The 14,305-nt window shown below is 31.8% G+C and overlaps 1 protein-coding gene across 1 annotated transcript; it reads left to right on the top strand.

The window, feature by feature from the left end:
- The first annotated feature begins 331 nt into the window (after positions 1–331).
- On the top strand, positions 332–14,294 carry LOC139815114 (phospholipase B1, membrane-associated-like). The gene is made up of 7 exons (XM_071781770.1): positions 332–541; positions 2,917–3,018; positions 4,945–5,156; positions 8,400–8,576; positions 8,887–9,185; positions 10,364–10,542; positions 10,864–14,294. The coding sequence occupies exons 1-7, from the start codon at positions 406–408 to the stop codon at positions 11,043–11,045; spliced, it is 1,287 nt and encodes a 428-aa protein (XP_071637871.1). The 5' UTR covers positions 332–405; the 3' UTR covers positions 11,046–14,294.
- The last annotated feature ends 11 nt before the right edge of the window (positions 14,295–14,305 follow it).

Raw genomic sequence — 14,305 nt, 5'->3', positions numbered from 1 at the left:
CATTTATTTATAACTTAAGACCTCACCCACTACTCATCCCCCTCTCGAAATCGCGAGTTAAAGGGATTAAATTCCCTGACTCAAAAGAGGACCGACGATAGGTGTGCTCACGAAAAGCGTCCTATCTAACGTCCCTACGGACGTTGACCCTTTCTGAACCATTGAAAGACGCTTCAAAGCGTGTACCTGCGAGCGACATTTGTAAGTATCTGGTTGTCCTTCCTTATCCCTACCCCTCTAGTTAACCTTTCCTTCGCTTCCCAGTTTTTCTTGTCCTATAAATCCTGGGGTTGGACGTAACAGCTGCAAAATACCAAGTTTCACAGTTCAGGCGTGAACGCGGCGCCGTCGAAGTGAAGCGACTTCAAATTTTGGTTCATTGTCGGTTCCGCATCTCGTAGAACAATGTGGAAGTGGTGGCAGTTCTACTGCGCCTTGCTGCATATATCCGTATTGGCATCGGATAGAAAGACCGTTCTTGATACGCCCTTTAACATCATGCTCCACCGTGCCATTCGAGAATGGACTTTCAATGCTTTTGGTACGTATGTTAACCAGTAATATGTTATTCATGCCACCGTACGAAGTGTAAGAATTTACATTTTTTTCGCTAGTCGCACGATTGTTATTTTATTACAGTGCTGAAATTTTCCAATTCCTCTTTTCATATAAAATGCAGTTAAAATCAGAATGTCAAATTACATAGCCGTGCCATATATTTGTGTGATCGCCCAAAAATAGATTTCTTTTATAACTAAAATATAGAGCAGTATATGAGATGTGTACTTTATTGAATTTTACTAATTACAATATAAAAATAGTCATAACTAAAATATAATACTTTTAATTAAAGAGACATATCGACTAGAGTCCGACCGAAACCGAAACAATATTCGGTTATGTGTCAATTTTGGCCAAAACCGAAACCAAAAGCTAAAAATCGAAATTTTCATGGAAATCCTAGAAGGGCCATATGTATACGCGCGCATATGTATACGCACATATATACTATATACAAGGGTCGTTCAAGTCAAATCGGGACTTTTAAGGGTACAAAGTACGAAATAACGCAAATAGAACGCATTTATAGAAATGAAAACTATGAATTATTTTTCGATATTTGGACAAAAGTCTTCTGTTACATTTAAGCCTTGTGTCCACGATGCTAAAAATTGCTCCGAGATCTTAGACGCAAAGCATAGGGAGGATAAAACAATATCTTCCAGCCAAGTTCCAATAATGTGCAAGTAGTGCGATGGGCAGTATGATGTACAGCCATCTTTAAATTGTTTGCACCAATCAAATGCTTTACTGCGGCTAATTGTCTCATCATCGTACTGTGCTTGAAGTCTTCGTAAATGTCCGCCGGTTTCACAACTTCATTCACAAGAAACTTCATAATAATTTGTTGTTGTCCGCCATTTTGCATAACTGATTATCAATTGACTCGAGAGAACTACGAGAGAACACTTGCCATTTATTACTATAAAAAAAATTCTTCGCGATCGCATTCGTTTTATATCATGTGCAACTAAAAGTTCCGATTTGACTTAAACGATCTTTGTACTTTTTCTTTATAAGTATCATAATTTAATTATCATAATTTAATTATCAAAATAATAATTACACATATTATTATAATCCTACTATTACAATCTTATTATCACAACCTATAGTAAGCTATATACTATCCGTATCATAATCATATTATTTCAATAATAACCAAATTTCTAAACATAAAAATTTTTTTTAAACAAGTTTTTGGAAAATCTGTGGAAAATAAACAGTTCGGCTACGTCACCAAAACTTCCTTTCGGTCGAAACCGAAACCCAACCAAACTCCAATTTTTTGTCAAAACTGGCCGAAACCGAAACCGAGTTTTTGATCGGACTTTAATGTCTACTTTCTGCTCTTACAAATTTCTTTAAACGATCTAGCTTAAACTCTTGCAGCAAAGCAAAATGAGTATCAACACTATTTTTAGATTTAAAAAATTTGTTTTTTACTATTTTTACGAGTTTTTTGAAATTTTAATATGTAGACCGAGTTAGTATGTATTAATTACGAAAGTTTGAAGTTGATTCACCGTTTAGTTTATTAATTAAAAATAGCACTTTTTGTGCCTGCGCTCTATACACAACACGTAGAAGAATGGCACTTTCATCACATTTTAATATATAACGGTAGAACGGATCTTATACGATTTTAATAAAGAAAAATAGTAGGGTATAAAACATGTGTAATTATTCTAAAAAAAAAATTAACTTTTTTTCCCGTTTAATTTCAAAGATATCACTTTGCAAAGAATTGCTATGCACATTGCAGCAACGGCTTTTTTCCGTTTATCTTTTTTTTCTAGTGAGCAGGTTCGGATTGTACAGATTCAGTCAAAAGTGTCGCTCCGGTAGCATTGAATAAGTGTTGAATCTCTCTATATAGCTACTGGAGACGAAACTTTTAGTTGATACGTGTACCGACAGAACTACCTTAAATCTCATATCGAGGTATTGAGAGCTGATCTCTTAACGACAGTGTCCTTACATTGTCGTTGAACAGGTATATTACATATACATAAAAAAGCTGCACAAGGACACTAAAACGATAACGATAAATTTATTATCATTAAAAAATAGGGCTATTCTGGTAATGATAGCAACATCAAGGTTCCGTATGTTGTGAGCGTTTAAAGCCCGATCATTTGAAAAAATTTGTAAAAGTAAAACATGAACATTTCTAATAGTTATGAATATTCTTTTATTGTAATTATAATTCAATAAAACATTTATAATTTTCATATTGCTTTGTATTTTAATTATAAACTAAATCCATATTTTTCTTAAGAACAAAATTTATGGCCGTATATATATATATACGTACTAATTTCTCTGTAAATTGCAACGTACAACTTCTTGCAGGTAAGACAGGAATAGAGGAAAGGTATCTGCAACCAGCAAGAAACGCAAATAAAACGCAAGAAATTATTCCCGACAATGTTCCGTTCCCTTGTAATGTGACAGGTAGAAAAAGAAATCTATTATCATTTCTTATTTCCTTAACAATAATTGTTCCTCTAATCATAATTGTCTTATCTCTTTATAATTAATACTATACATCTGCATAAAAACTCAGTTATTAAAAATGTAAAGCTTCTTTACATGTTAACATAGTTTTCTTAAAGTAAGGCATTTTATTTTTAGTTCAATATTTTTTATGTCTACATTTCATTTTTGGCTAACTTGAATTTTTCTTTTAGCAAAATCGTCGCACATAATTATTTCATTGCAATTTTTAGCGAAACTTCCGAAAATGTCCATGCTCAGATTTAGGTGAAACTTTGTGAATAGGTTCTTTTTAGATAAAAAACACATATACCAAAAGGATTTTTTGCGACTCCAAAGTTTACAACTTTTTTAACATTTTTAACTTGCTGTCTCCGCGCATACATTTTCCACGCGAAACAAACCAAAACAGCTCTCAAGTAATGTAAACAATCATAAAGTCATACTCGTCAAAGTCATAACACAAACATCATTGACGAAACTTCAGAAAATCAGAAACATTATAAACTACGATGCATAGTTTTTGAGATATCAATTTATATAACCTACCACATCGTATAATAATATACACAGAATTAGCAGTGAGAAAGAGAGAGAAAGAGAGAGAAAGAGAGAGAGAGAGAGAGAGAAACAGTACACACGTAAGCGAGGGAAGGGCTACTGCATCTCCTCCAAAGGCAGGGGGATGGGGGTGAACCTCAGTTCGCGTGAAAAGTGTATGCGTGAACTTTTCATGCGTGGAAAGTTAATATGAATTTTTAAATAATACTTTAATTGTGTGTGTATAAACAATACACACGTAAGCGAAGGAGGGGCTACCGCACCTCCCTCGAAAGCAGGGGGGAGGTGGGTGTAAACCTCGGTTCGCGTGAAAAGTGTATGCGTGAACTTTTCATGCGTGGAAAGTTAATAAGAATTTTTAAATAATACTTTAATTGTGTGTGTATAAACAGTACACACGTAAGCGAGGGAGGGGCTACCGCACCTCTCTCGAAAGCAGGGGGAGGTGGGGGTGAACCTCGGTTCGCGTGAAAAGTGCGTGAAGGCAGTTTCCGCCTCCCTGCGGGGGGCTCCACTATTATTAAACTAGATACATAGTGTCAATAGTGTGCCTCCAAAGTACATGCGTGAGCTTATTTCCACGCATGGAAAGTTTTAAACTTATGTAGCACCTCGTTTCGCGTGGAAAATGTAACGCAGAAGCAGCAAATTAATATATTTGTACTTTGTGTATGACTTTATGGTTGTTTACATTACTTGAGAGTTGTTTTGGTTTGTTTCGCGTGGAAAATGTATGCGCGGAGGCAGCAAATTAAAAATGTTAAAAAAGTTGCTAAACTTTGGAGTCGCAAAAAATCCTTTTGGTATATGTGTGTTTTATCTAAAAGGAACCTATTCACAAAGATTCACCTAAATCTGAGCATGGACGTTTTCGGAGGTACAGCCCAATTTTTTATTTTTCAATATTATACATATATTAATAACAAGAATCTTATATGTATACCAAATCAAAATTTTATTACAGAACAAGGTTTATGTAACTAAAGAGTATGATTTTATCTCAGTCAGTAATAAGAACGCATATCCCTTACAGAAATTTAATACGTGAGAAGTTTAATAAGTGATTATTTAGCTAGTAATTAATTACTTATTTTTAGTATTAAAAGCATTTAGAACAGCGCATTTTTTTAATACTCAAAATAAGTAATTAATCACTAGCAAAGTAATCACTTACAATATTAAATTTCTGTAAGGGAAGTCGACGTTTACATTAAAGAATAGTCGATTCGAAGTTGTACAATTAATTAAATTGTTATAAAAAAGATATTAGAAATGCGAAGCATCGTGTAATTGAGGAGTGCTACACGACTGAATAAATTTCAGGTGGCCGATCGTCAAAAGTGCCAGAGTCGGTGCATAAACTAAGACCGGGTGATATCGATGTCATTGCCACGATGGGCGATTCTCTTATGGCTGGAGCTGGAATCTTTGCAGACAATCTGTTCCAGATTCTCATAGAAAATAGAGGAGTTACCATGACTGGCGGAGGCCAAGGCACGTGGAGACAATATCTAACTGTTCCCAATATCATTAAAGTAAGACAATCAAATCTTACAACGTTATAACGTTTATTATTGAACAAATCTTAGCATGCAAGACAAATACAAAAAATGGAGATTTAAGATATTGATGGCGGCCAATCATGGCAGTTAAATCAATAAAATTTAATTAAAATCTTTAAAACTATAGTAAAGTCTAATACCCGTTGCATTAACACTGCAAATCCAAATGTGTTATTTTTACACGCATAAACATCTAAAAATGACTGTTTAGAATCTATATAATGAATCGTGTTTAGAATCTGTAGTATGAGTTGGTATCAGAGAGAGCTTAGCTTAGCTTAGCTTAGCTGGAGAGCTTAATATGGTGATATATGGTAAAGGAGAGTTACAGTGAGAAGAGATAAGGCAGAGTAAAATCAATAGTTATTGACCTCCCGTAAACGCACTATCGATCTAGAAGCGCTACCACTATTACCATGTACACTTTACCGGCAGGAATGCCTGGACATAATACATATACATTATACATGTACATATATGTCATATACATATCAAAATGTCCAGGCATTCCTGCCGGTCAGTGTACACATACATCGCAATGCGAAGCAACCTTCACGTGTCACAGTTCGCCACGCATACTCGATCAACGACATCAACGACATCAACGACGATCGCGTCGTTAATTTCTTTCAATAGCTCAATTAAGGATGTATGGGTCGTACAGTCCTTGCTAAAAGTTAAACTTTCAATAAAAGAAGACTTTGCATGTATGTCAAACAACTCAAAATTTTTTATATGTTAGAAGGGATTAACGTTAACAGTTTGAGTATAATTTTTTGTTATTTAAATAATTAGTATTGTTTAAACAATTAAAAAAATTTTTTTGTGGCAAAAAATTTTGAAACTTAAAATACACAATATCACAATGATGTATGTTTTACACATAAAAAAAGTTTAAGAAATATCTTAATGATTTATTTATATTTTATTTATATTTACAACAAAAATGTCAATTCTCTATAAGGGATAATGTTAATTTTATCAACTTTAAACTTAAATAACTCTTAAATAACTTCAAAAATTTACAGAGTATTTTTAATTTAATTTAGAAACAATTTACAGCACTTTCTGAATATATTGAAATACCTCCAATACATCCTTAATTACAATAACTTTTAAACCAGTAAGAGAATTGTGCTGAAATTTTACACAGATACTTAGATGTAATAATAGAACAATCTATGAAATTTTTAGATTTTTGGTAATGCTTTGAGATGTCACCCATACATTCTTAATTTCAATACTGCCGATTGCGGCCATTATCACGAGATTATTCTGGAGCGCCGATAGCGGCCATTATTAAGATTGCTCCATACAAGCCGATTGCGGTCATTTTTAAGGTAACATTCGAGATGTTCTTGCGACCGAGAATCAGAGTTCACATTCTTGCATTTGGTGGAAGGTTCCATCTAATTTACAATCTTGGTTGCAGAGACTTCTCACACGAGGCACTAAATATGGATTGCGTTAACAATAATAATACAACTATATCTTTAAATTCTCTTGGAGATTTAGTCAAATGTTAGACAAATGATTTCTTTCGTTCTTTCGATCTCTTTTAATTAAGTTTTCTACGTTCAAATCAAATTAATAACACCTCTTTCTCCAAAGAAAGTGTATATGCTTTTGTATAAGTTCTACTGTGAACTGTATTTCATATACTTATAATTTCATTTTATTCAAAAAATCCACCAAATGATATGTTTGCGCATGGTTAATTCTTAAGACAATGCGACTATTGATATTTACTAATATTCTAAGATATTTAATAATGAGACAAATTTTAAGGTTGATTGAATTGCTAAAATATTCAATTTGTGCGTCATTTACTTAATGTGAATATTAATAATTTCCAGTTCCTTTCATTTTAGTAGATAATAATTTATTATTTGATCTATTTTCATTAAATACGTCTTTCAATCTTGTTTATATAAAATTTATTATCTAACTTTGAGTTTGGTTTGATTAATAATTGTCTGGAAGAAAATTAAGTCATCATTAAATCTCAGTTTAATGTAATTATACTGTGCGAACTATTTTTGGATGTTTTGATTTCTTTTGTTTCTTTAAATTTATGTGATTTCTTATTTACAATGTTTATATTTCATGATTATTATGTGATCTCTTACTTATAATGTTTACATATTTCATGTTTATTATGTGATTTAAATTCTGCATATTATTTAAAGTGATAATTTCTGCTGCTTATATGCGATATTCCACTGTGAAATAACCACTGATTTTTGTTCATAATTATATTTTATTATTCTGAAAGATATTTTTGTGTATTGCTCTTTCATTTCATTCAGAGAGAAGGTCTGATACTCAGCGCCTGTACAATGACGCATTAGACTGAAGCTCTTTTTACATATTTCTTTATGTGTTAAATTAAGTCATTTAATACTTTTAATGGTATTACATTAAAAGTTAGTTCGTTTAATGTTAAATGACGTGATTTAAAACAGTTAGAAATGTGTAAAAAGAGCTTCACCTAAAATAACGCACTTAGATTTGTAGTGCTGTTATATAATAATTATATAATAAAAAAAGAAAAATAGACTTTTTTTGCACCATTAGAGCTACTGCGTGACTTCGTGCGAGAGCGGCGAAATTGTAGTTAGCGGAAGGGGGCATTGAGGGGAATTCCCTCTTATCCCATGTGCAAATTTTATATTTCGTAAAATTCCCCTAAGGTAGTTGGGCGTGATGCTAACAATCTTACTTTGTAAAATAAAATACCAGGATATTAAACAATGCCAAACAAAAAAGTTATATATAATATAATATAATATATTATATCATATTATATTATATAATTCAGAATGTTATATCGGTTAATAAAATCATTATCATAATCATTATTGATCAATATTTAAAATTGTGAGCTCTTTATTCGCTCTCTAATTTTTTTCCTCACTTTAATAAATGTCTTTCTCTAACCGAAAATTATTTCTTTTCTTGCAATTTATTTTATATATTAAATAATCTTAGAAAGTTTATGATTAAATATATGATCTTTGTGACAGATTTTCACAATTTTATGACAGATTTATAATTTAAAAAAATAACATAGAGACGGATACTATAACAATAAGTTAGATAAGAAAAGTTGTATTACGTCTTGAGGGGGAAGGAAAGGGAGTAATGTAACACTAAAGGCTGATCTAACAATGTGCGCGTGTACAAATTAGTCATCATAAATTTTCATTACATTAGGAATTCAACCCCAATTTGATAGGATATGCATTGGGAGACTCTTTGACGACTGACAAGGCATCGCAATTGAATGTTGCCGAAAGTGGAGCTATGTCCGCGGATATGGTTTATATGGCGGATATGTTAGTCAAGAAAATTAAAAATGATCCAAGGATAGATCTGCAGAAACATTGGAAGGTTCGTTGAACTAGACAAATTTAATTTGTTGCAAACAGCGAGAGAAACGAGGAGCAGCTATTGTCATTACGTGAACTGCATGTTTTGTTGTATGTAATAATTAAGTTAATTATCACCCTTTATAGTTTTAAACTGATTTTCCTTGCGATAAAAATTTGACGGAACTATTTATAGTCTGTCATAATTTTGTAATGTTTTCCAAGATTCTCGTTAATATGCTGTACAACCAAATATCTCGCTTTGCTGTTAAACATTTTGCACTCTTATTTATTAAACATACATATCGATAACAATAAAATTTGATTTGCAGTTCATCTCTCTGATGATCGGAAGCAATGACTTTTGCAGTAAAATATGTTGGATTCCATCGCCTTGGTCAGTTCTTGAAACACATAAAACTGATCTACTCCAAGCTTTGCGGACGTTAAGAGATAATTTGCCGCGAACCTTCGTGGCATTGCTTCCACCACCACATTTAAAGGCTATGGTTGAGATACGTGAAGAAAAACCATCGCTTAATTGTTTCCTTGGAACGAAGTTCGTGTGTTCTTGCATGTTTGGTCTCACATCTTGGCGTTTTAGATCTATGTATTACGACATTATACAACAGTAAGTGTAATAACGTAAAATAAAACGGAAAATAGTCTAGAGTAGTGTAAGTAGTCCAACAATGAACCCTATAGTACACTATAAACTATTGCGATATTTCATAAATATGACGTTACCAGAGTGTGCTTGTTGCATTATATGCAAAGACTCGTATTTGAACTTCTCTTCGGCTCTCCAATCGACCGGCAAATCACACGAAGGATGGCCGTTTAAGGCCACATTTTGTGAATTTAGACAAACTAAATTTTTTTTTGTAAATTTTACGTATTTTTCATGTTTTTGTTGTTATATCTATCATTTTTTTTATCTATCATTATTCTATAGTTTTGCGTCATTTGGCTTTATAATTCTGTAAACAACTTTTTCTATTGCATTATTTTATCGTATTTTTTGGAAATTAGCGTAAAAAATGTTAAATGGTTTACAATAAACCATTTTGTCTTTTACTATAGTTATCGGTGTTATAAAGTCTTATTAAACTGACTAATTGCTACAATAAATAATAAATAATCTAAGTGACAAAAAGTCTGATTAAAAATAATAATTTTGATTGTAAGCTTCAAATAATAAAAACATAACATATATAATTAAGCTAGCTTTAATTTAAATTTATACTATCCTAATCTTACTTATCATGTCTTATAATTATCTCTTCCTTAAATAAACATTTTAAAACATAGTAAAACTAAAATAACACTAACAATTCACAGCATAAAACATGTGGTTCATTGTTAAAAATGACTAGGTTTATTGTGTATAACAACCCTGTATACAATAAACCATTTAACATTGCTTTAAAAAAAAACAAAATTGTGGCTAAACTTTAAAAATAACTTATGAGTCATCTTATACAATAGTAGCCAACTAAATTCATGACCTGCGTATGCAAAAACACAGATCTTTAACTCAATAATTGAGAGATATAAGCCTCTGAAATTTACATGGTTTATTGTTGGACTACCTACCCTATGTTATTTATTAAATGTTAATATATAATTATTTTCGGTAATGCAAAGTTCTTATCTGTGTTTAAATAATCCGATACGACATTAAGTAAAAAATACGTGTTTGCAATGTGCGACAGTATAAATTAATTTTAACTTTGTTTCATTGAAAGTATCACTTGTACCGTTGAAAGCAAATTGCGGATTGATTAAAAAGTTGAAAATATGTTTTAGGTGGCAGAAGCTAGATATGGAAATCGCAACTTACTCAGAATTCCAAAGAGATGACTTTACAGTCGTAACTCAGCCTATCCTGGTGAATTTCAGTATTCCATTTGCTTCAAATGGGTATACCGATATGACATATTTAAGTAGAGATTGTCTTCACGTTAGTCAAAAGACCAACGCTTTTTGTAAGTTTATTAAAAATTTCCTAAGAAGAGATTTGTTAACTATATATAAATAAGTAAGAAACTAATCTTTCATATTTAAAACGCATTTTATTTATAATTTTATATTTAAAAACGCATTTTATATATTTGTAGTTATACATATATATTTAAAAGTTTTATATTTAAAATTTTTATATTTTATATTTTATATATTTACTTTTATATTTTATTTTTATATTTAAACCTAAACGTAAAAATAAACACGTAAATGTGTATTAAAACTATTTTTATAGTTGTTCAGAAATAATCCAGAAAATGATTCGGGATCTTCTATTTTTGCAGTAGCAAACAGTTTATGGAACAACTTATTTGAACCGGTAGGTGCCAAATCGACAAGATGGAACAATAATAAATTTCGCTGCCCGACGCAAGAGAAGCCTTATCTGACTACAATGTTAAATTCGAAGCAACAAAGTGTTACTGAAACTGCTGCTACGATTCGAACGAGAAATATTGGCACTTAACAAAAGAGACATTTGGCTGCATTCCGATATTCACTGTCAGCAACTTTCAGTACTGAAAATCTATAGTATACGTGACGTAAAATATAGATTTGCAGTACTGACAGTGAATATATCGGAATGCAGCCAGTATCGATAGCGTTATTAGGTCATCAATCATAGTTACAACGTCGCAAACAACTTTAAACAGAGTTAGTTATTTAAGTGTCAATTATTTAACCGTAGACAAGATGACATGATGTATTCATTATTGTAAGAGCCGTCTTTCGGGTTGGGCAAACTCAAGCACAGAGACAGTTTAACTGGGTTCACACTATATTTTTTAATTCATATATTTATTATACAGTTTAATACTAAAATCGTATGTGCGCTTTCAAACAAACTCTTTACATCTTTACGTTACTCTATTGTTGTTTACATTCTGAATATTGATTTGTTCAAATAAGAATAAAAACTGCGGTGTGCCCACTAAGACCTTTAGAAGCGATATGCATATATCAGATTGTTGGAAAAGAATTGGCGGTAGCGAACGTTATATGGACGATGGCTATGTAATCGTCGTTTGTCTCGCAGCTTTAAAAATAAATCTGTTGCATCAGAGAAACATAAGTTATAAACTTTCACGATTTACATAGTAATATTTCTCTCAAAATAATTATAGACACCGATGCTAATTTTTACAAAATTTTGAAAAAAATTATTATACGCAAAACTTCGTGATTTTGGACTTCAAATTTATTTTATATTTGGATCCACATATTTAATGTGAAACTTTATTTTCAAAAATTAAATTTAAAGTCGACCTAAATTTTCTTAATTTTTTGTTTATTCCTTTAATTCTGCTTCAGTTAGTTAAGGTGATTGGGCCATGTACCATATGAGTCAATATAAGGGCTAAATTTTATTTTAAGAAAAACCATTTTTATGGATATATTCTAGACACTTGTATAATTACTGGTTTTATAATGTAACTTTTCATTCAATTACGTATCAATTTATCTACTGATAAATGTAAACAGTTCAAGATTTGACTTCAGTTGACATTCGTACAAGAGAAATGTCGCGACATTGCATCTCTTCGCTGTAGGCAGCTATCATGCCAGTGCCATGTGTTTGAGTGAGGTTATGTATTGTGTTTATGTTAAAAAATAATGGAAGGTAACAAACAATTTCGATAACGGGAGATTTGCTTGCAAAAGAATAGTGCTGTGGAAAGAAAACACTACACGGCGCGGCGTTGCCACATGTTCACGTCGCGTACAGCTGATCGAAAGGCCCACAAGAAACGCGACGATTCATCAACTTTTGATTGAATTTTTGGCCTTATTACACGTCAACGTCGTTTTGTCTTATACTTAACAAGTGCTAGAAGAATCAAATAATGTTATTTTCAGTTTTTTGAACTTGTTTCTTTACAGACAGTGAGTGAAATTCTCGAAAAATGTATGTTTTCGGTACAATTTCCCATAAAACCTATGTTAAAAATGCCAACTTTGAGATTTAATATCTCAAAAACTAGACGTCAGATCTTCTCAAAATTGCAAATTTAAGTGTATTTAGGTTTTTTTTATAACATATATTTAATTCGGATTTTTTTTCTTTAACATGCTCTGATGGCCCAATCACCTTAAAGAGTCATATTTTAGTCATCAGTGGATTAGTCCTACAGGGGATACACCACTTAAAAAAAAAAACGCGTCAACAACAGTATCTCATGGATGACTTACCAACAATATACCTACTATTCTCTGCTTTAAATAACTTTTCTTTTAATATACCAACAATTCACTGCTTTATATAATATAATTTTCCTTTGTTCATACATGTACTATTTCCACATAAATATCAGTCCTTTATGTCTATTAGTACTCAAAATAACTGATGCTACATTTTTCAAACTTTTTTTGTTTATAACTTTTTAATAAAAAACGAGCGCCGGTTAAAACTTTCTGAAGGTCACTCAGGAGGGTGACCTTGATAACGTATGTCAAGGCCAAGGTCATCAGAGGTGCCTCCCCTAAAATGCATATAATTACCAAAAATCGGCTGAGAAGTGCATTTCTTGCAGTATGGACTAGAGTTCCTATAATAAGAGTTAGGACACCGTTATAGCTTTGTTTCACTCTCACTAACTTCTTCTTGGTTATAAAATAGCGAACTGGCGGGCCAGTTATGTAGCTTTAATTGTCTCACTCCCACTAATAACTTTGTCTCACTCTCATTAACTTGGCTGAAACATTGGCGGACCAATAAAAAATCATCATTACATTTAAGTCAATGTATTATAGGGACTCTGGTATGGACTTGAACTCGGTCACCTCTTATATTCTTATATACGATGAAATAAAAAAAGGGCATGTCTTGTCGTGCTCTGCTGTAATAGATACGTTTTTAATGCAAAATACTTATTTATGAGTTTCTATCTGCAAATCGATAAATGAGAATGATTTTTCCTTTATGGAAGAAACATTCGCTGAATTCATGCTCAAGACAACTCCATCTTTGCGAAAAAAGATTAGCCTTTAACAAAAATCTACTGATATCTAATATATCATAAAAATCGTTTCAATTTTTTACTTAATTTTTTACGTAAAACTATGTCTTTGTCGACAGTAAGTAGAGGGTAACATTGGGAGCACAGATGCAACGAAAACATGCCACACTTTGAACGTTTATATCTTCGAAACTAATCATCGTAGAGTAATGATTAATACGTCATTAGATAGCTTATATAGTCCCATTTCCTGTTGAAAGTTTTAAAAGTCTCAAAAAGCTTCCTAAATGAGAAAGCCGAACAATATTATAAGCAAATAATTATGCTCAAGTTTCAACCACTTTCAATTTTGGCAATTTAATATCAATTATTGGCAACTTTTCTAATTACATTATATTCTTCAGTTTTTTTTACCCCTATTTCATATATAATTCTTTAAGATTTGGTTGATTAGACCCAGCTTTATTAGGCTTCTATGTATGTACGTATTCCTAGCAAATTTTAACGTATGTAACTCAAGAATTAATCAACCAAATATTTAAAAAATTATATATGAAATATAACTATAAATATAAATTATATAAGAATTATATATGAAATAGGGGTAGAAAAGATTGAAGAACATAATAGAATTAAAAAAAATTGCCAGTATAAAAATCAAATGGGCACAGTAACAACTGTGCCGCAACCAACAACGTATAGAGCTGCGTCAACTGTCGTTCCCTGAATACTTTAACATGAACTAGTGACAGTAGACGTAGCTCTACGT

Source organism: Temnothorax longispinosus, chromosome 6, assembly GCF_030848805.1.
Source record: "Temnothorax longispinosus isolate EJ_2023e chromosome 6, Tlon_JGU_v1, whole genome shotgun sequence".
In the NCBI taxonomy this organism is placed as follows: Eukaryota; Metazoa; Arthropoda; class Insecta; order Hymenoptera; family Formicidae; genus Temnothorax; species Temnothorax longispinosus.
Note: the sequence above shows the minus strand (reverse complement) of the source record. Positions and strands in the feature narration are given on the sequence as shown.

Bases quoted from the DNA above. Each gene is read 5' to 3' on its own strand.
- LOC139815114 (XM_071781770.1), top strand. From the start codon at position 406: ATGTGGAAGTGGTGGCAGTTCTACTGCGCCTTGCTGCATATATCCGTA. The intron at 9,186-10,363 runs GTAAGTGTAATA...AATATGTTTTAG, and splicing joins TATTACGACATTATACAACA to GTGGCAGAAGCTAGATATGG. The intron at 10,543-10,863 runs GTAAGTTTATTA...CTATTTTTGCAG, and splicing joins TCAAAAGACCAACGCTTTTT to TAGCAAACAGTTTATGGAAC.